Source organism: Eutrema salsugineum, unplaced genomic scaffold, assembly GCF_000478725.1.
Source record: "Eutrema salsugineum unplaced genomic scaffold, Eutsalg1_0 scaffold_3, whole genome shotgun sequence".
Classification (NCBI taxonomy): Eukaryota; Viridiplantae; Streptophyta; class Magnoliopsida; order Brassicales; family Brassicaceae; genus Eutrema; species Eutrema salsugineum.
This window is the reverse complement of record NW_006256756.1, coordinates 1,683,275-1,705,275: the sequence shown is the minus strand read 5'-3', so window position 1 is coordinate 1,705,275 and position 22,001 is coordinate 1,683,275. Positions and strand designations below refer to the sequence as shown.

The 22,001-nt window shown below is 34.1% G+C and overlaps 4 protein-coding genes and 1 non-coding gene across 6 annotated transcripts in view; 3 read left to right on the top strand and 2 right to left on the bottom strand.

Annotated features, from left to right (window-relative positions):
- The first annotated feature begins 7,357 nt into the window (after positions 1 to 7,357).
- LOC18015200 (probable protein phosphatase 2C 52) lies at positions 7,358 to 10,348 on the top strand. The gene is made up of 6 exons (XM_006396508.2): positions 7,358 to 7,534; positions 8,462 to 8,878; positions 8,962 to 9,309; positions 9,394 to 9,511; positions 9,594 to 9,817; positions 9,896 to 10,348. The coding sequence occupies exons 2-6, from the start codon at positions 8,615 to 8,617 to the stop codon at positions 10,346 to 10,348; spliced, it is 1,407 nt and encodes a 468-aa protein (XP_006396571.1). The 5' UTR covers positions 7,358 to 7,534; positions 8,462 to 8,614.
- A 102-nt stretch (positions 10,349 to 10,450) lies between these two features.
- Positions 10,451 to 13,157, bottom strand: LOC18015106 (protein SYM1). Its single transcript, XM_006396507.2, has 7 exons — positions 11,879 to 13,157; positions 11,629 to 11,769; positions 11,435 to 11,548; positions 11,169 to 11,342; positions 10,941 to 11,056; positions 10,745 to 10,811; positions 10,451 to 10,630 (listed from the first exon to the last, which is right to left on the bottom strand). The coding sequence occupies exons 1-7, from the start codon at positions 12,230 to 12,232 to the stop codon at positions 10,625 to 10,627; spliced, it is 972 nt and encodes a 323-aa protein (XP_006396570.1). The 5' UTR covers positions 12,233 to 13,157; the 3' UTR covers positions 10,451 to 10,624.
- Positions 12,411 to 12,482, bottom strand: TRNAQ-CUG. Its single transcript has one exon. It is a non-coding gene; the product is annotated as a tRNA-Gln (tRNA).
- Positions 13,158 to 13,905: 748 nt separating the features above from the next.
- LOC18015204 (indole-3-acetic acid-amido synthetase GH3.10) lies at positions 13,906 to 16,295 on the top strand. Of its 2 annotated transcripts, none has more exons than XM_006396506.2 (4): positions 13,906 to 14,408; positions 14,513 to 14,614; positions 14,701 to 15,527; positions 15,624 to 16,295. In XM_006396506.2, exons 1-4 carry the CDS (start codon positions 14,101 to 14,103, stop codon positions 16,160 to 16,162), a joined length of 1,776 nt encoding a protein of 591 aa, XP_006396569.1. In that variant the 5' UTR covers positions 13,906 to 14,100; the 3' UTR covers positions 16,163 to 16,295. The 2 variants fall into 2 exon arrangements, with proteins under 2 accessions (XP_006396569.1, XP_006396568.1); XM_006396505.2 differs by having other exon boundaries at positions 13,925 to 14,408; positions 14,527 to 14,614.
- Positions 16,296 to 19,498: 3,203 nt separating this feature from the next.
- LOC18015203 (protein STRUBBELIG-RECEPTOR FAMILY 3) overlaps positions 19,499 to 22,001 on the top strand; it is a 4,994-nt gene continuing 2,491 nt past the window's right edge. Inside the window, exons 1-11 of the mRNA XM_006396503.2 lie at positions 19,499 to 19,982; positions 20,102 to 20,285; positions 20,489 to 20,618; positions 20,704 to 20,775; positions 20,847 to 20,912; positions 21,009 to 21,080; positions 21,153 to 21,224; positions 21,303 to 21,374; positions 21,451 to 21,516; positions 21,597 to 21,662; positions 21,766 to 21,991. Coding sequence (XP_006396566.2) covers positions 20,159 to 20,285; positions 20,489 to 20,618; positions 20,704 to 20,775; positions 20,847 to 20,912; positions 21,009 to 21,080; positions 21,153 to 21,224; positions 21,303 to 21,374; positions 21,451 to 21,516; positions 21,597 to 21,662; positions 21,766 to 21,991 — 969 coding nt within the window. The 5' untranslated portion in view covers positions 19,499 to 19,982; positions 20,102 to 20,158. The remainder of the gene's footprint in view (positions 19,983 to 20,101; positions 20,286 to 20,488; positions 20,619 to 20,703; positions 20,776 to 20,846; positions 20,913 to 21,008; positions 21,081 to 21,152; positions 21,225 to 21,302; positions 21,375 to 21,450; positions 21,517 to 21,596; positions 21,663 to 21,765; positions 21,992 to 22,001) is intronic.

Below are 22,001 nucleotides of genomic sequence, written 5' to 3'. Positions count from 1 at the left end.
TATTAGTAGTGGTAAATGTATGGTTTATGTGGCAGAGACCATTGTCGGGATTTTGGAAATGAAAAATTAACGACGTATCGTTGGAATTATGGCATCTAGCGTTATTTACATCGTAGGCTTAAGGATGAAACATTGCCGACAAAACAAAAATATAAAGGATGAAAACATTAGAATACCACTTTGGATATTTTTTTCAGATAAGATTTTAGATTCTAATTAAATCTTTTGAGATTTTTATTTGATTTTATCTTTTAGCCCAATTAAGCTCGATTAAAAGGCTCGATGAGACTTTTAATGCCTTTTCAGACAACTTTGATACTATCAGTTGCATACAACAATCTTAAGATCATACTAAATTTTACTCCGTGCATTCGCACGGAAAATTTTTTTAATTAAAATTTATAATATTATTTATGTTTTATTTATAGATATAATTTTTTAATAAATGACAAAGATTTATTTTTGTGTTTAAATATAATTTATTTTTTAATTTTTTCTACTATATTATGACCATGATCATAAAAACATAATTCTAATCCGATCATTCTATTAATCGAAAAAAAAATCGTTATTATAAAAATATATTTTTAACTCACTTATTCTATTAATCCAAAAAAACTGTAGTTACTAAATCATAATTCTAACCCGTCCGTCATATTACTATATAATATAATTATTTACTAATTTGAAATAATATTTATCTTAATATCTTGCATGTTATGAATATAAGACTGCAATTATAAAAAAAAAACTAATCCACCCCATCAAATTACCATATAATATTAATATTTAGTAGTTTTTAATATGTGAAATTTTACTCTGATTGAATATGATTAAAAAATACAATAAGGTATTATTTTAATCATATTTGTTTTTCTAAAAAAATTATTTAAATTTTCAAATTTTAAATTAAATCTGATCTATAATTAAAGAAGTATAAAATAATTTAAATGGATATTATTTTTTAGAATTAAATTTAATTACAAAAATAGTTTGAATTTTAAATTAAATATGACATATATTTAAGGAAATCTTTAGTTATCTAAATTCATATCTAATTTTCGGATTTTTTTATATAAAAAAGAAAATATGTTTCAAAATAATATTACAATAATTTAGGATAATTTTAAAACTATTTTTCAAAATATTTTTTAAAAAAATTTGGGAGTGTTTAGAAGCAAGTACTAAATGTGCTTCTGTTTTAATATTATAGATATAACCAATTCGGTCCATAGATATAAAAAAAAAAAAATCCACGCAATAGCCATATATTTGCAAGTAAACCCTCATGTGCTTACCGCTTACGTATATAGCATAATTAAGTGCATTCAATAGCTTCTTTTACTCATTCACGATTTCATGTGTTTACCAGGTGGTTATGCAGCTGGATATTACAGTAACAAGGTCGATATGTTCTTTCTTTTCTGTATAACTCAGTAGCACTACATATCTCTTGACTAACTGTAATCAAACTTCTGAATAGTAAAAACATTGTTGTGGAAAAGTTGTTGTATGTTTTGTGTGTGCATGAATGGCTTTTCAGCTTTTGAAGTTGCTGGATTGGGGGACATCGAGGTATGTTGCTGCAAACCAAATCTTATGAACCTCTGACTGAGTTTCCAGATTGTGAACATCCCTTTTTTTGTTGAGGAAAATGTACATGTCTAAGTTCTTTTTCTCCTGCTAGAACTAGCATTGTGTTATTTTGTGTGTGTGTCTGTGTGCAAAGAGCTAGTATTGTGTTCATTTGGCTATTTCTTAACCTTATTTGAAGGTAACTGAGTGATGCATTTGCTATGCAACGCTATCTTCGGTATGGTATAATTAATATTCTTGACCGTCTAATTACACAATTGGGCATTTATATTCAGAATTAGGGATAATTATAAATATCCAACAAAGGAGTAAACCAGCAGGCAGCAGTGAAAACCACTGAAATCAATTCCTTGTAACTTAGGCAAGAAGAAGTAACCATGATATAAAGAGAAAGAGGATAATGAGAAACATTTTCTCCTCCGAACTTAACTACTATACTATTGTCAACTCACATTTCAAATGGAATTCCCTTAATATCATTTCATTCACATATCAAATGGACTTCGTATGGGCCTGGCCCGTAATTTAACATCCTCTACGTTTTGCGTTTCTTAGCCCCTTATACTCTTCATCGTCGATAGATCTTAATTCTTACTAAACATGATCCCAAAGTAGATTAAGCATTTTTCTGTATATACTAAAACGACTTGGAATATGGTGTATCGAAACGCAGCGTTGTTTAGTTATTTAGAAGCAGTGTTTATAAAACGGGTCTGACTGGATTAGCGACCTGGTTAGATTTCTATAAAAAACTATCAACCCGGATAAAGAACCATCAAAATCCATAAACTTTGTGAGTCAATTGAACTGGTTAACCTCAATATATTTAAACATATTTTAAATTATAATTTTCAAAAATAAAATCATATCATAGAACAATATACTGTAAGTAAGTTTTGGCTCATAATTATATAACTACAAACAATTCAAATCATAACCTAATTTAAAAACTCTACAAAAGATTTCGTTATATATTAGGTTTTTGATATAGTTTTTTTATTTTTCGTTAAAGTCAGTTTCGTTTAGTGACAGTGCCTTACTAAAATTCTGCATTATTTCGTTATATGTGTATAGTTTAGAGAATCTATAGACAACGACTAAGAGCATGTTCATCAGTGAATTTTTAAGGAAGGAGTTTATCCGAATATAATAATACTTTTTTTATTTTTTTTAATTTTTTTAAATTCGAAAATTATTTTTTTTGACCAATTACAATGTTCCATATGTGATAATATCATCTCTTCAGATTCGTCGGGAAGAACCTGGACCATGAATCTCTACCTTTCTTATTATTATTTTATTAGATTTCGTCTTAAAACCTGTATCATGAACTATGAACTCTTGAAGAACCCCGAACTATGAACTCTTGAAGAACCCCGATGGACATGGTCTAATACTTTTGATAAAAAATGATGGTTTTGTTGGTTTATTTCGTTACTGTCATTGGTAAACTAAATCGATGGATTAGAACGGCATATACCAAAACATTGAGACAACCTGAATCTTCAATTAAACCAACACTATCGTCTAGAACTATAAAACAGAGCTTAAAAATGAGATTTAGAGATGATTTTTGCGACCTACATTCGTTATGTAGTGTCTAATATACAAAGATTGCTAATACGATTTAATGCATATATGGGCTATATGATCTACATATAGGCTGTAGCATACGGTGAAAGTGACCCACCACCACATGGCAACAATCGCTATCAATATCATACTCATACACATGGGATGATGATGATGATGCCTTTCTTTTTCTTCTAGCACAGGACATCCTTTCTACTTATTTCCCATGCCTTTCTCTCTTTTCTTGTTTTATGGACAGATGATATTTCGAACCTATAAGTTTGGGGTTTGTGTACTATTGCATGGTTCTTGTGATGAGATGGACTTAGACATCCTAATCAAAGAATACTTTACCTTTTACCACTACAATATAGGATTATATATCAAAGCCATAAATATTTAAAGGAACGTAAACAGTATTTGTTTGGATTTAATTAAAGCTAATTCTAGTAAACAAACCTCTAAATTAACTTACAATTTGAGTAAGTAAGTTCAAGATAAATACATATTAATTTCACATTTTTTTACAATATTTTTCTATCAATAATAGAAGGGTCCTATAAATAACTAGTTAGTGTATTTGAAAATTTCAATGAATTTTTCATCTGTTACCCCTTAAAATATTCATGTCTGAGAGGTTTGGGTACTTTGGCCAAAAATAAATAAAAAACAAAAGAGCAGATTTGTTGCTTTTGACTTGTAATATTTATTTCAAACTGTTTGAATAAAAAACATTTCATAAGAAAATATAAAAAGAAATAAAGAATCTACCCAAATAAACGTTTAAATAAACAGAAAGGATAAAATGGATTAGGATGTGGAGAAAAAAGTGGAAGAACGTATCGATTTTGTAGTGCCCATAAAAATCTTATCTTGATTGTCGCGTCGCTTTAATTAGGAAACACAAAGGAGGGAAAATAAAAGTATAAGAATAAAATTATATTTGTACTCTCAAAGTATGAACACTAGAAAGAGGATTAGACATTTACATACGTATTTTTCAACACAACTGGAAAAGTTTAAAGAGTGAATCCAAGTGGATGAATTTTCACTTACAAAATTAAATAGCATACACACACAAATTATGAAAAAGTCAGAGCTTGTGTAAATGCGTAAAATCATTGGACAAGTAACATCATGAAATTAAATAAAATAAAGTTGGGAAAAAAGGAGTGAATCATGTAGGTGATGGGAAACAGGTATTACTGTTAGTGATGCAATCAAAGCTAAGATTCATGCCCATCCTAATCATCATAGCTTTCGACACTAAAGAAAAAAACTTGATCCAAAGACATTTGTTTTCCCCTTTGCGACACGGTTTTAGAAACAAATATTTATTCTGAATCTAAAATATTACGTATTCCATATTTTTCCCGACATGCATACTGCTCATGTATTTTTTCTTTTTTGGAATTATATAATGAGCTCATTCTATGTCCACAAATGTTATATTTACAACAAAAAAAAAAACCAGAAGTTTTATGGATTTAAAGATTTCTTGAAAAGACAATATACACGGACACCTAAGTCTAGTTCAACCTAAATATATCAAAAATAATTTATGGAAAGAATATCTTCTAATATAAACTCATGGTAATCGAATAATAGTTGAAAATTAATCATGTGATGGCCTAGAGTTTGAATACTTCTAATGCAATTTTAATCATGGTTTACCATTGTTACATGCCTTAAATAGAAATAGAAAGAATAGTTGATAAAATCGGAGTTATCCCACCCATAGTTAGTCACGTATATCGAAATGTCTTAACTAGCAGGAAACACATGTCTTTTCACATGTTTTTGACAATTAGGGTGTGTTTGAGCAAACGATTTACGATTTTAAAAATAGTTGTAATTTAAAAATTGTGATGGAGGTGTCCGAACTTGTTTTAGTTTGCCCAAACTATTCAAATTTTCATTTTCACTATTAAGTGTATGAGATTTATAGCATCTCCAAAGAGACACCTTAGAGCATCTCCAGGAGACATTTCATATCTTTAAATTTTGAAGTTTTATGCACTCTAAAAGAGATTTTAAATCTTCAAAATTTGAAAATTTGAACAGTGACACTTTATATTTGAAGTTTTACTATTCAGATCTTCAAATTTGAAGATTCATCTTTTCTATTGTATTTTGGTCCTTATAATTAACTATCTTTATAAATAATGTCTTTATTTATGTTTTTTATCATTTTAATTTTATAATATATCTGATAATTATTTCATATATATTTTTTATAATTGTAATTTCAAATTAAAGAAAACAACTTCAAATTAAAACATCACATAAAAACATTACAAAAAATAAACTACAAATACATATAAATATAACATAATATTATTATACAGATTTATTAATACAACATAAAGTTCTTAAAAAAAATTACAAGCACACATAAATATTACACAAATTAAAATACTACAACAATACTAATAATCAGGCAAATTTGATCCTGAACCTCCAAGACCACCAAAATATTGTCCATATATATCATTTCGAAAGGCATTGATTGATCATATATGGGAGTATTACAGAAACAATGTTAGTGAATAATTTAGTATTCTATTTTGCTATTTCTAATTATGTTTGTGTGTTTTTTATAATATTAATGATGTTTAATTAATTAATATTATCTGTAATTTTTAATGTGTGTTTTATTGATATTTATATTATTTAATGAGTTTAGCTAATTATTATAAAAAGTAAGGACTATAATGCAAAGTATAAAGTTTTTGAAGTTTATTTTGAAGTGTCACTCTTGGAGAGAAACAGCTAAAACTTCAAATTTGAAGTTTCTGGATCTTCAAAAATGAAGTCTCTCTTGGAGATGCCCTTAAAACATCTCCAATGGTGCTCTATATCTTACTCTAAACTCTATTTTTAGAGTAAAATGAACTGCAATGGTACTCTATATATTGGTCTATAAATAGAGAAATGAACAGTGTTGCTCTATATTTGGAGCAACACTGTTCATTGCTCTATTTTTAGAGCAGAATTTTTTTATTTACAAAACAATCCTCTAATTTTAATATCTTTTTATTTTATACCTAAACAATAATATAAGTAATAATATTACACTGAATTTAATTTATACTACTAATAACTTATTATAAAATTATTTTAACTTAAATTTTAATAACAATATATATTTTAAATTTTTAAAATTATTTTAACTCAAAATAAAATAGAAAGAATATTTTTAAAATTTTAAAAATAGAAGGCCTTATCAGCAATGAATACTAAAAAATAAAATATAATATTTATTTTTAGAGTTAGATATAGAGATGACCATTGGAGTAAACCCCTTCTCTATTTTTACTTAGAAAACTCTATATTTAGAGCCAAAAATAGAGTCAACCATTGGAGATACTCTTATAACTTCAAATATAAGGTTTTATGTACTTTAAGAGATACCTTAAAACCTCAAATTTTGAGGTGTTGAACAGTGACACCTTATATTTGAGGTTTCACTGTTCAACACCTCAAATTTGAGGTGTCATCTTTTTTATTTACATTTCAGTCTTTTCAGTTATATGTTTTAAAATTAATCATAATAACTTTTGTGTTTATCATTTCAACTCTTCTAATTTAATATCTTATTAATATTTCACATATATCTTTATGGATAAATTATATATACACATAAAAGTTTTAAAAATAATTTAAAATAAAAATAATAATGACAAATAGTAGTAATTTTGATTGATAGAAGCATTATGGTAGTAGTTTAATTGAATAAATTGATATTTTGTTTGTAATTTATGATTTAATTTGTGTATATTATTATTATTTATATGTAATATTATATTAAAATTGTATTAATTAATATTGCCTATAATATTTTTTAATATGTGTTTTTATAGTTATATCAAAGTTTTATGATTTTAATTAATTATTATTAATAATAAGGATTAAAATGCAAAGTATAATATTTTTAAGGTATTATTAATAGTGAAGACTAAAATGCAAAATATAATATTTTTATTATTAGAGAGCATCATCCTCAAACCTCAAATATAAGATTTTTCATACATTAAAAATACAGTGTATTTTGAAGATGTTCGTAGAAAGGTGATAGGCTGATAGCAAAGCACTAAAGCAGTTCTGATATTTCATAAAAGAAAACAAAAGATAAATTTTTTGGTGAAAACTGAAAAAAAAAACCTTTGTTTCTCTCTTATCATTCTCCTGTGTTCTTTTTTTCACTCTCAATTAATGAGATCCCAACCATTCTCTATAGCTACTTCTCAGTAAACTGACTATTTCTCTCTCTGTCTCTCTGCTCTCTCTCTGTCTCTCGCACTTCCCACACTCCTTGTCTGTGAATCAACTGTTCTTGATTTCAGAATCACCCAACAATACAAAGGTGAGTTCTTTTCCTTTTAAGTCGCTCATATTTTCTAAATTTGATGTCGAATCGTCTGTTTCTCTTTATGGGTTTCTTGTTGTTACCTTTTTGAAGGCATCTGTCTGGTCCGCTTCGTATGATCTGCTCAAACATTTAGTTTTTATCCTCTTCATCACTCTGCACTAGTTTGGTTTCCGGGAAATTTCAGAGGAAAATCTTTTCCCCGAGTTACTTTACGTACATTGGATTCCTATAAAGTGAATAGCTTTACCCCAAGCTTTATTGTTGCTTAGTCTCTGTTCTTCAGAATTTGCATTTACGTGTCTAGTTCCTGAATTATAGAGCTAAAAAAAAATTAAACGAAATATCTAGAGAGAATTTGGATTTTGCCAACTAGAGTTCCTTCTACTGATCTGCTTCAGGATGTTTCAGTTCTCACTATTCAGATAAAACGCCATTTTCTCTAAAACATTATAGAACTACCTCATGGGTTTAGTTTCTAGGTGGAAAATGTAAAAGAATAATATGATTATCAGATAGAAAATTGATGATTTACGCCTGTAGAATATGAAAGATGTACAGAACCATTGTGTGTCTTCGACTAATGTGTACATAGACATGTGGGCAAACTATGTTCTTCATCTTGTCTACTTCTTTCAGTATCTTTTTTTGTTACATATTTTTCCTGTTTTGTGATTCATGTAGGTCCTACTTATATTATTTTATCACAGAGATTAGTAAACAAGACCAGAACATAGATTAATAAGCTCCAAAGGCTGGTAATGTGTCAGTGAGAAACAATGAAGACAGTCTATTTAGTAATGTATATACTCTATTCTATTGCTAACATCACATGTTGGAATTTGGTCTTTATGACATGTTGAGGCTTACTGAAACTGCAGTAAAACTAGTTAGTTAATTAACTATTCTCTGTATTGTTTTCAGGTCATATAGAAGTAAATACTATTAATCGAAACACTCTTGTAAAAGCTCTCTGCTTGACAAAATTTTCTGCTTAAGCATAATATTGGAGATCTGTTTTTGGTACAAAAGCATAGTTCTATAGAAAGATCTTATCTTCTTCGCTGGGATTGAACAATGGGGGGTTGTGTGTCGACTAGTAGTAAGAGTACTTGCAGTAGCTGGAGCAATGGAGAGAACCCTGTGCGTCGACCATATCTGGGGATCCGTTGTTGTATGAGCAAAAGGGCCAAGAGAACGTTTTCAGACCACATAGTCTCATTGCAAAACCTGAGCTCTGTACCAAATCGGATCATCACCAGCAGCAAGAGCAGGAGCTCTTGCATTTTCACTCAACAAGGACGCAAGGGTATTAATCAGGACGCCATGATTGTGTGGGAAGTGAGTTCTTCTCTCTCTCTCTCCTTTTTTGTATTTCTAACAATGTGGATAACTATAAAGCGGGGCTTGGTATTGCGTTGTAGGATTTTATGTCTGAAGATGTGACCTTTTGTGGTGTATTTGATGGTCATGGTCCTTATGGTCATCTTGTTGCTCGTAAAGTGAGAGACACATTGCCTGTGAAGTTGCAGTCTTTCTTTCATACGCTTCAGTCGAAGCAAAATGGTTCTAAAGGAACTCGATTCAGAAGAAATTTTAGCAAATCAGCTGTCCAAGAAGCTGTTAAAGAAGGATCTGATGAGGATAGACTAAAAGGCTTGTGGGGAGAAGCTTTCTTGAAATCGTTTAAAGCCATGGATAAGGAACTACGGTCTCATCCTAATGTGGACTGTTTCTGTAGTGGCAGCACTGCTGTTACAATTCTCAAACAGGTAAACCTGAAGAACAAAAGAGCTCTCTTTTCGGCTTCAGTCATGTTTTCCTCTGATCTAAGAAGTTGTCTGTTGATTGTTCAGGGGTCTAATCTCTTCATGGGAAACATTGGGGATTCTCGGGCCATCCTTGGATCAAAAGACCACAATGACACTATGGTGGCAACTCAACTAACAGTTGATCTGAAGCCAGATTTACCGAGTATGTGATACTCAACACCTTTTCGCAATCTGTTTTTTCTTTTAGTCTAATTATGATGTTACTGTTTTGTATGGTATGATAGGGGAAGCTGAGAGGATCAAACGGTGTAAAGGTCGAGTCTTTGCGCTGGAAGATGAGCCAGAGGTGTCGAGAGTTTGGCTACCTTTTGATGATGCTCCTGGATTGGCCATGGCTAGGGCGTTTGGTGATTTTTGTCTGAAAGAGTACGGAGTCATTTCCATACCCGAGTTCACTCACCGTGTTCTTACAGACAAAGATCAATTCATTGTTCTTGCCTCAGATGGAGTAAGCAAGCAAATGACTTTATCGGTTTTTGGGCCTCAAGACAGAGGTTTTACTGATCCGTGAGCTTTGATTGAACAGGTTTGGGATGTGCTAAGCAACGAAGAAGTGGTTGATATTGTAGCTTCAGCTTCAAGCCGGGCATCAGCAGCTAGGATCTTGGTGAACTCGGCTGCGCGTGAATGGAAACTGAAGTACCCAACTTCGAAAATGGACGATTGTGCAGTGGTGTGTTTGTTTCTTGATGGGAAAATGGATTCTGAGTCGGATTACGATGAACATGGCTTCTCTTCAGCCACAAATGCAGTAGAATCAGATGATGGCCAAAGATCAGAACCATGTCTACAAAGAAACTTCACAGTTAGATCATCATCAGATCATGAAAATGATACTTACGGTAATTTGAATACAGAGACTGATGCAGAGGATGAGAAAACTGTAGGAGATCAAAACTGGTTGGGGCTAGAAGGTGTTACACGAGTGAACTCACTCGTTCAGCTTCCGAGATTCTCTAAAGACAAGTCCAAGACTTGAGATTAGCTTTTAATGTTCTTTCTGAGAACTGATCTTGAAAAAACTATGTTTGTCGTGAGCATTGTGAACCGCTCAATCTGTCTTTTTCTTTTTTGGCTGGGGTTTCGTGTTTGATGTATTGCACAATAGATTTGCCACATTGATTCTCTCTTGGAATCCATAATCAAATGTATATATACATGTTTTAGGTTTCTATCTATACAAGAAAAAGAAAAAACTGTGCTTGATGTTCTTCATCACCTTGTGCTATCAGTATATAAGATCTTCAGATATCTCCTAGTCCTGTAGTATTTGCAGATAACAAAACAGCTTAGAATAACGATCAGATCAAACATCCAAATGGTCAAGATTGAAATTCGAAGAGAGATTCTTGAAACAAAAGGAACAGTTATAAACCTCGTTCAAGTGAGTACTGGAGCTTGTTTCCCCTAATGCTTGCGCCTCTGCCTTTTCATTAGAGTAACTTCCAAGAATTCAAAATGAAAATCAGGTAATGACAATGGCGAGACTAAACTCCTCGTCATGATAGTATGTGCAATATGTTCAAATAGACTGGAAACAAAAAAAAAATGAAAGATGAAGGAAAACTCACGTCGACAGTATAGTGACCCAAATGAGTTCAATACAATCAACCCAAAGAAGTCTTTGGTCTACAGGAATTACACCGTATGTAACCAAGTGAGCCAATGGCCAGAGTTTCCAGCCTGCCTGCACAAACAAAATCATGACAAAATACATTTAGAAAAAGTGAAAAAAAGAGACTCAACTTAAGCTTTACATGATTATTATGAAGAAGACAAAGGCAAGGAGAGATAATTACAGTGATCATTGGCCAAAATGTCGTCTTGATTTCGCTGAAAACCTCAGCTGGGGATTGGAAACGCAGGAGACCTAAAACTGTAAAGTAGATAGTGTTCCAAATTGCTGACCATACGGTTTGATCAAACGCCACTTTTGCAGGGACTACCCACCATTCTTGGAAAGGAAATAGAGCCTTGTAAACAAAAAAAGGATATTGTATCAATAACATGTTGATTACAACCGATCTTGACAGAAAAAGATTGACTTTTTTTTTGTTTTTAATACCTCGCAGAACTGGTAGTAATAATGAGAGAGTGAACCATGGAGGGTGAATCCAACAAGACCTGATCTAAGTACACGAGTTCGATCAAACTCAAACAGCGGTTTTCCCTCGTAACACTACGTAAATTGATAGCCAAATGGTCAGAGAGAACTCAAATTGAGAAGCCTTTTAAGAGGGGTTTTTTAGTTTTTCTTACTTGTGCAATCCAATCTCCTAGAGAATACACAATTCCACTGATGGCCATTTTCGCCAAAACTGGGTTTGTTTTGAGGATTTGTTCATATGCAACCCAGTTGTGTTCAGGTGCATACCTAAGTATCTCGTACAGAGTCCAACCCTAACAAGGACATTATAACAAACAATGATTACATAAAAATTTCAAAGGAGAAAGCTTTGCAGAAATCGAATAATCAATTAATCATAGGAGAGAAAAGTTCTAAGCTTACATGCCAATAGTCATGATCGATAGATAAAAGCTTAGTAACCGCAACAGTACCGGCGGCGAGAACTATGGCCGCGTTGATTCCTCGACTCATCAGCCGATCCGAGTCTTTATCTTTTTCTTCTTCTTCTTCTTCTTCATATTTTTCTTCTTCTGGCTTGAAACTGTCACTTTTAACATCAATTGATGTTCCTCTATCTTCAATAATGGATCCAACGATCAAACTTTTTCTCCCGGTAAATATCAATCGTTTCTGTTTCTTTAACCGATTGAGTCTAGGGGATTGATTATGGGTTCTAATCCGTGGAGAAAGCTTCCCTGAGAGGACGATGGTGGTCGAACAACATAGAGCTGCCATGGGCTTTACACTTCTCAAAGGAAGAACCTTTGCAAATTTTCTCTTCTCGTTGGCTCTCACCGCGAAAAGGTGAGAAAGTTCGTCGGCCAAAAAAATGCAGACTTTATTGACCGACTCGGTAGTACATATTTCGGTTGAATTAAACCGGCCGGTTTGCAACTCCAAGGGAGAAAAAAAAAGGTCCTACCGAGAATTGAACTCGGGTTACTGGATTCAGAGTCCAATGTCCTAACCGCTAGACCATAGGACCGGTTGCAACCAGTCGCAACAGGTTTGTTTAAGACCAAGACATGTTACAAAGGACTATACACACCGTGGTCGCCGGCACTACCGCAGTTTGGGAAAGATCCCGATCATAAGAGTTGAGCGGAAGCCACTTTCCGTATAAGTTGGGCAAGCCGCAAGCGTGAAGACGACTCGTGATGTAGCCTTTTCCATGAGTGAGCCAAATTCTCTACCTCCTCGATGGTTCGGCTTCCACGGAATCTAATCTAGACGGGTTCTGCTCCAAGCTCCTTAAATCGGATTTCTTAGCTATTGATGGAAAGCTTGAGATGGTAGAAGAGGGAGAAAATGAGATCGAACCCACTTTATATACTTGTTCATTGGTCCGAAAAAGCACGTCTTTGAGGTTATTTACAGTTGCAGGATCAGACCATATGTTGTTGTTACTCGCAACAGGCATGAATTGTAAGGTAGTGTACCCCAATAAAGCTGTGGAGAAACTTAGAGCTATGGAGACTGGATAATTTGGAGCTCGGTTAGATTGAATATATGACGATGATCCATGTATGTTTATGCAGAGAGTGTAGCTATGTATCAAGAAACTGAGGAGAATGGGCTATTGGGTTCTGCCTAATGCATATAGCTTCTTGATTGGAGACTCTGCAAAATGAGGAGGAATTACAGACTGGTAATGTAGTTGGCACGTTTTTTGTATGGCATCTCGGAGATGAGATGAGCTATTGACGTTTCTGTTTTTGGCTCTCATATCAAAGTTAATTCCTTTACGGAGAGAGCTTGATAGGATGTTTAGGGAATTAATCAGCCATCAAGATATTTAGGAAAGATTCGTTGACCTGCAAACCTTGATGGATATTTTGTGGTTAGCTACACGGAAAAGGGAGAGAGAAAGAGACTTTAATGTTTGATCCATTCAAAGTGGTGGTGGGCCTGTGAAGGTTGAGGCTGAGGGAAGAGCCAGCCTGCACCAAGGAAAAAAAAATCTTGTGCAACATGTGATGGCTAGTAGCATGGCCCTACTTGCTTACCCAGATATGTGCAGAGAAAGAAACATCAAGGATTGGCCACATTTTAGAAAGAACAAAAAATTCTATTGCTAGATTGCTCAAATACTAGATGTTAATAATGAGCTCTCTTGATTTAATCTTTGCCTAATACTTGGCTATATTCTCTGAATTATTGAAGGAAATGAGTTGAAAGAGATGTCACAAGATCAAGGGGTTTTGATTTCTAGGAGGCAAGACGCTAATCATGGGACCACACTGGATGAGGTTGTAAGATACATTGTGGTTAAGGTTGGTTCCTGGAGCACATGTTGAGACAGTGATACTCTTGGGTCTGTGAAAACACATTAATAGCTATAATAAGTGAAGATAGAACCTGTGGACGGTAATCTCCGTGACATTTATGGAGGTATCTGAGATGTGTTTTCATATTTTAAAGACAAATAAGGAGACACGAAAAGGTGAGAACCATAATACACAGAAAGAAAATCTCACTTCTATTTGTCTCAAGACAAAGAGAGTGGTCAATGACCACTACTCTCGCCTATATGTTGCCTTAAGAATTCTACTCATTTTGCATCGCTGAGATACAACAAAAGTGCCTTAAAAGCCTAATCTTGGATGGAAACTGTAGAAGCTGGGTATGATGATGTTATTGGTTGGTTCGAGTGTGTGTCCGAGAAAGCCTGCAAGGCTCAAAGCGAGACGCTGCGCCGGATTCTTGAGCTCAACTCCGGAGTGGAGTATCTGAGGAAATGGCTTGGGACTCCTAATGTAGAGGAGATGGACGATTACACCTTGGAAACTCTCTTTACTTCCTTGGTGCCTATTGTTTCACATGCTGATTTAGATCCTTATATTCAAAGAATTGCAGATGGAGAGACTTCTCCTTTACTTACTCAAGAGCCCATCACTGTTTTGTCCCTCAGGTTTATTTCTATATTCATGAGTATATGCATCTTTGGATTTGTGTATGTGTGTGTGTGTGTGTGTGTTTGTGATATATGTTCACTCTTATCCCTTTTTGACAAAGCTCTGGAACAACAGAAGGGAGACAAAAGTATGTTCCGTTTACTCGCCATAGTTCGCAAACTACTCTTCAAATTTTCAGATTATCAGCGGCTTACAGATCAAGGTTTCCTTTCCATTTCTTGTCCTTTCTTTTTCCATGAAAAAAGTCTTTTATCTGCTCACCAGCTCCTACTATGCTTTTTCTTAAAGGTTTTATCCAATAAAGGAAGGAGGAAGGATTCTTGAGTTTATATACGCTGGGAAGGAATTTAAGACGCTAGGAGGATTGACTGTAGGAACGGCCACAACACATTACTATGCGAGCAAAGAGTTTAAAGCTAAGCAAGAGACAACAAAGTCCTTCACTTGTAGCCCACAAGAGGTCATCTCGGGAGGTGATTTCGGGCAGTCCACGTACTGTCATCTCATACTTGGTCTCCATTTCTCTACTCAAGTAGAGTTTGTGGCCTCTGCTTTTTCCTACACCATTGTCCAAGCTTTCTCCTTTTTCCAAGAAGTCTGGAGAGAGATATGTGCTGACATCAAGGAAGGCAATCTTAGCTCAAGAATCACTCTGCCCAATATGAGAAAAGCTGTATTGGCTCTGATCAGACCAAACCCATCTCTTGCTTCTCATATTGAAGAGATCTGCTTAGAGCTGGAATCAAGTCTCGGATGGTTGGGTTTGATTCCTAAACTATGGCCAAACGCAAAATACATCTCTTCAATCATGACAGGTTCCATGTTGCCATACCTGAAAAAGCTGAGACATTATGCTGGCGGTTTGCCTCTGGTGAGCGCAGATTATGGGTCAACAGAGAGCTGGATCGGCGTGAACGTTGATCCTCATCTTCCCCCAGAAGACGTGAGCTTTGCTGTGATTCCCACTTTTAGTTACTTCGAGTTTATACCACTTTACAGGCAGCAGAATCATCAAGACGTATCTACTGATGTCGACTTTGTCGAAGAAAAACCTGTGCCCCTCTCTCAAGTCAAACTCGGACAGGAGTACGAGCTTGTTCTTACCACTTTCACAGGTAAAGGCAAAACTCCGTAGCATTTTCCAAAGTCAATAAGTAACGAGCTTGCGCCTCATCTTTCCTCTGTATCTTCACTTGCTCTGTTTTATTCAGGTCTTTACAGGTACAGATTAGGAGACGTCGTTGAAGTGACTGGTTTTTACAAAGGCACACCAAAGCTAAGTTTCATATACAGAAGAAAACTCATCTTAACCATCAACATTGACAAGAACACAGAGAAGGATCTTCAGAGAGTAGTCGACAAGGCGTCTCAGCTGCTGAGCCGAACCACACAAGCCGAAGTTGTTGACTTTACGAGCCACGCAGACGTTACAGCTCGTCCTGGTCACTACATAATCTACTGGGAAATCAGAGGAGAAGCAGAGGATAAGGCTCTTGAAGAATGTTGCAGAGAGATGGATGCTGGTTTTGTGGACCATGGTTACGTTGTGTCGAGGCGTATGAAGTCGATCGGACCGCTCGAGCTACGTGTGGTGGAAGGAGGCACGTTTGGGAAAGTGGCGGAAATGTGCGTTGGGAAATGTGGTGGCTTGAACCAGTTTAAGACTCCTAGGTGTACGACCAATTCGGTTATGCTTAACATACTTGATGATTCTACTGTCAAGAGATTCCGCAGTTCAGCTTATGACTAGAGAAACCAGTTTTTAAAAATTTAGTTTGGTGTTTTTTTTGTCTCCCTGATTCCAATGGCGGCTGTGTTAGTCTACTCAGATTTGACCATTTACAAGGAATAATAAAAGAATAATGTTAAATCTTTGGTTAAAATATTGAGTATCTAAATTTTATTATTTCAACAAATTAAGGTTAGAATGAAAGCTAACAGAACACTACTTATGCCTGAAATGAGAGATATGACAGTAGTGAGCATTCAGTGCGTAGGCGAGAGGTAATGTGTAGTTTACTACTCTCTCCGTTTCACAAAGAGTGTCGTTCTTTGTGAAACGGAAGGAGTAGTTAGTAACTAAATACAATAAAAAAAACACTAAATACAATAGTTAGTAATGTGTAGTTTACAACACTCTTTGTAAAACGGAAAGAGTAGTTAATAACTAAATACAATAAAAAAACACTAAATACAATTAAAATGAAAAGAAAAGGAAATTGATCTAATTTGACAAAAATAATAATACAAAAAAATCATTTAAATACCAAGAAGTTGACAAGAAAATTAAATTAAATACCAAGGAAAACATTTATTAGATGTCACAAACACACAATTATAAGGCAAAGGCAAAGACAAGTGGCCTACTTGAATTCATAAAATAAAAATCCAAAGAAAAAACATTTATTAGATGTTGATTTAAGGAAGTGAAGAAGACATCTGATAAAAGAGAACAGTTAGTGAGAAAGTGATGCATCTCTGTATTACTAACGAAGGGTGGCACACATTTCTTGCTTTTACATCGTACCTAACCCAAGTAACTAGAAGAATTTTAGTGACGCATACATTCTTCATATGCAACGTATGCATTACCATTTGTATTATACTATTATGTAATATTTCTTTTGATTAGTTGGCTTTATTTATATAATTAAAATACCATTTGTATTAATATGTTATCAACTTATGATCAATTGACCATTTGTATTTTATAGTATTGGTTGAATTTTATAACTTTTTTTTTTTTTTTACAACAAGGTTGAATTTTATAACTAAGTATTAAATAATGTATTTTTACACAGTGGCTGATCAAATTTTTTTTTTTTATTAGAGGCACTTTCAATAAAAACATATTTATTTTAACAGTCAGGGGCACATTTTTTATAAATTCACTAATATAACATATTAAAATATATATTTTTAAGTTTATTCAATAAAAAAAATAAAAAAAGAGTAGGGAGCACATGACCCCATATCCACTCACCTGCATCCGCCCCTGTTTTTACATGTTAAAAAAAAATGAAAAAAATTATAATTATATGAATTCTTAACTTCTGCACTTTTAAAAAAGATCTTATAAAAAGAAAGAAGTATTTTTTTTAACAAACATTCTTTAAAATTAAAAACGCAAATACATTTATTTTCTTTCGGTTTTTATTCCAGATTATGGTTTGAAGAAAATGATTATTATAAGCACATAATGCTATTTATGCAAAATAATATTATCACTAATATATAACAAATAATCGTATTCACATCCGCATATGCAAAAAAAAAAAAACACAATCCAATCCATTCTTAAAAATAGAAAACTATTAAGTTTTCGGGTTACTGTAGACTGTTAGAGCAAAATCCAAATTGAATAGTCTAGTAAATAGCCAAAGACCTCAAATCTGCAACCAGATTTCTTTAAAGAGCCAATTACGTCTATTTATCCAAAATAAATTGTTGAATGTCTCATTTTCCTAACGATCTAGATTCAAAGATGTTGACATATCATTTTCCTAACGATCAAACGAAATCCTCGATCTCAATAATCGCTGTAATTTAATCAAAAAAAAAAATTTCCACCAACAAAACTCCAAAACAGGCAATATTCACTTTAATGAAGAGCTCCACACATCACATTCCAATGTCCGAAATTAACCAAGCAAAAAAATATCAGAGATTGTTGGGCCATCACGAATTAACGGTCCAACTCCACCAGTCGATAATAATGGAAATGAGTTTCTTACCCTTTTTTACAATATTCCCTTGTTTTCCATACACAGTAGCTTACATGAGGCAGTTTTTGATTAATCCCATCAAGAACAGACTCCAACCTAAACTCGCGACTGCAAAATGTTAATCTGTTGAAAAGAAAAATCTTATAGTAATTCAATGGACATTATATTAGTGGATGTCTACAACAAAAATGAATAGCCAGAACAATTTAGGATAACATATGAGCGTCGATATGAAGCTTTTCGATGATCAAATCATACTAAAATTCCATAAATGGTCGGAAAATTGGAAGTCGAGATAAATACAAAGAACATTGGTTATGAAGTAGGTCGACGGATGGTTAGTTTCTGCATGGGATTGGGACTTTGGGAGTTTAAGTGCCATAAGAAGCGAATGTGGGACTTATACGAATGCGAACGTGGTATTCACATAAAAGCATGGTGTTTTCAATGTTTTTACTTGAAATTATCATACTGTGATCGAGCTCTGGATTTTTCGGATTCACATGGTACTTAAAGAAAAAATATGAGCTGGTTTGCGTTTGGGATTGGCCCCATTACCTAGACAAAATGGCAATATTACATTAAATTTTATCTCCACATTAATTACTAGATCAACTACTTGCTGCACGGTTGTAATTTAGGATTGGCGCCTTGTAATGCACATCCTTTTTGTCATGACTCATGAGTAATATGATAACATCTTTAGTTTTATACATTTCAGATATGTCCCTAATAGTTTTCTTATTACTGATTACTCCTAATTTACTAAGACTAATGAGATATAATTAATAAGAAGAAGACTAAAGAGCGGATGAGGAGCTGACGTGGAAGTGAGTGACGTCATCTGACAGTGAAGGGCACGTGACACTCGCCAGCAAGATAACAGTAGTGAGAATCCAATTCCAACTAAACTTTTTTTTTTCTTTCTCCTTGCGGCTACTTTTGTCTTTTACCGTTGCCAACTTTTCACCGTCCCTTCTTATCTCGATCCACACGCGCCTTGACATGCGCGTGTCTTTCAACATTATGTATTATCCACTGGTTAAGACCGGTTACACCGATTAAACCAAACTGATACATCTATCTGTTAACTAACAAGTAACAAACTAACAACTAATTATTATTCTCGTTCTTGTCCTAAAACTTGACAACTTTGAAACAAGTCTCTCTGGTCGGATTTAGAATCTTGAAGAAGATCAAGACGCAACTTGTCCCAAACATCATAAAGGGATAGGATACAGTTGTACACATCATGGAGTTAAATCATTGATTAATTAATAGAGTTTTCATTGATTAATTATGTGAATATTATTCACATGGTTATAGTACTCATCTGAAGCAACAGTAGCATTGGTCAAAATTTGTTTATTAAAAAATCAAAAACCCCCATGAACAGAGTTTCCTGGTTGTTTCAGTAAAAGAAGAACTATCTCTTTCTCATAGAAACCCGAAACCCGATTTCTGAATTTTTTTGGTTTCTCTTGTTCTTTCCTCTTGATTCGCAGGTTTTGGTCCCACACTTTTCCCTGAAATTAGAAAAAAGTTTCCTTTTTTTTCGTTCTGGGGATATTTGGTTCTTTCTTTGAATTCCTCGAATGTCGAGCTGATTCTCGAGTGTCAAATTATTGAGGGTAAATTTAAAACTTTCATTGACGAAAGAAAGTTCATTGAACCTTAGCTCTTACGTTGCGTCTCAAATCTCATTCTCACCCACATAAAAATAAAAATAAAGTTTGGATTTTTATTCCCCGGATTGGGTTTGTGTAATTAAAGGAAAAGACTTTCCCCTTTACGTTTAATTCACCAACCATTAAGATCGTTGATGACGATTCCTCTACTTTTTCAGTAAGTTTTTCTTTCTCTTCTCTTCTCGAGATTGCTACTTGTTTAATTCCCCTTCGATTGGTTATGAATCTTGTCGCTTTCATCATGGTTTTTGCTCGATTTTGATGGCTTGTTTACAGATTCCTAGACATCGTCGTGTTCGATTAGTATTGGTTACTTCATTCTGACTTCGAACAATGGCTGCTAAGAGATCTATTACAGAGTGGAGCTGTTCTAAGATCTACTGTCTCCTTCTTCCTCTGCTCTTGTCTTTACTGATTTGTACTCCTTCAGTCTCCTTTGCTGCTACTAACCCTGATGATGGTAAGTACATTTTTCCCAAGCTAATCTCAGGAAAAAACTGCAATTTTGCTTTAGATTTACTCTCTTTTTTTTTGTCTCATCTTTGAATTGAGAGTTTATTGGAGATACTATTTTTAATGAGATCTGTGTATATTGCTTGAGGAATTTCAGATTTTCTTCCACAGTTTTCTGATAATTAAGCAACATTGTTGTAATTGAATCAGTTGCTGCAATTAACGGCTTATTCGCCGCTCTTCGTGGACCTATTCTTCCTGGTTGGATTGCTTCTGGTGGAGACCCATGTGGTGAAGCTTGGCAAGGGGTTATCTGCAATGGTTCAGCTATAATAAGCATGTACGGTCTTTTCAAAGATAACAACTCTTGAGTTATCTTGTCTATCTTTGATTATCTCTGATAATTCTTTCTTGAATGGTTACAGAACTGTAAATGCCGCGAATTTGGAAGGAGAGCTTGGTGACAACTTAGCTAAGTTCACTTCTATCAGGGGAATGTAAGCATTTGACCAAAACAAAAGTGTGACAATTTTGACAAGTCTTAATCTTTTGTATTTGCCATCTCCAGAGACTTCAGCAACAATCGCATTGGAGGAATCATACCTTCTAATTTGCCGGTTACATTGCAGCATTTGTACGTATACGCCTTAGCAATGTATATTTTCTCGTATAGGGTTTGTTGCTTTGAACAGTTTGTATCAGTATCATGATGGTCTTTACTTTTTGGCAGTTTTCTTTCAGCTAATCAGTTCACCGGAAGCATCCCCGAATCTTTAGGAACATTGAGTTTTCTGAATGACATGTAAGTTCTTATTACTCCCAATATCTATTTCCAATTATCTGTTCTAATGAAAATCAAACCATTTCGTTTCAGGTCTTTAAACGATAACCTTCTCTCAGGAGAGCTACCTGATGTGTTTCAAAACCTTGTTGGGCTGATTAATCTGTATGCATCTTTTTTTCTACTTTGGTGAACGGTTACTATTTCTATGAGTTGTTTTAGTGATCTAATATCTTTATGCAGAGATATATCAACTAACAATCTAAGCGGCACATTGCCTCCTTCAATGGAGAGTTTATCAACTCTTACAACATTGTAAGTTCTGGTCTTTTTCACACTTCCCGCTTAGTCTCTCTTGGTCTTAACCATAACTGATATCTGAGTTTCTCAGACGTGTTCAGAACAATCAGCTATCAGGAACTCTAGACGTTCTTCAAGGCCTTCCTCTTCATGACTTGTAATGTTTCTTTCTCTCACAAAATGTTCCAACTCCTAAGCAAATGATGATCCTTAAAAAATGTCTTATCTTGGAAACAGAAACATAGAGAATAACCTCTTCTCTGGACCCATACCGGAAAAACTCCTAGGCATTCCGGCATTCCTGTAAGTGCTCTCTAGTTTTATGTTTCACTGATCCTATAGGGACATTTCAGGGTTTTTTTCAGTTGCTCTTGTGTATGCTTAAAATAATTGGTGATGCAGAAAGGGAAGGAAACCTGTTCAATTCCACCACAATTGCACCATCAATGTCTCCGTCTATATCTCCAACAAAACCAGCTCCAACGCGACCATTTTTTGGAGTTCCACCACCTCCTGCAACTGAGAGGAATCGAGGGAAAGCTGCTCATGGACCTTCTGCTTCAGAAGGATCGACCTCCAGGAATTCAAAAGCGCAAAACAACTCTTCACATACTAAACGGATAGTCCTCATAGCATTCGCTG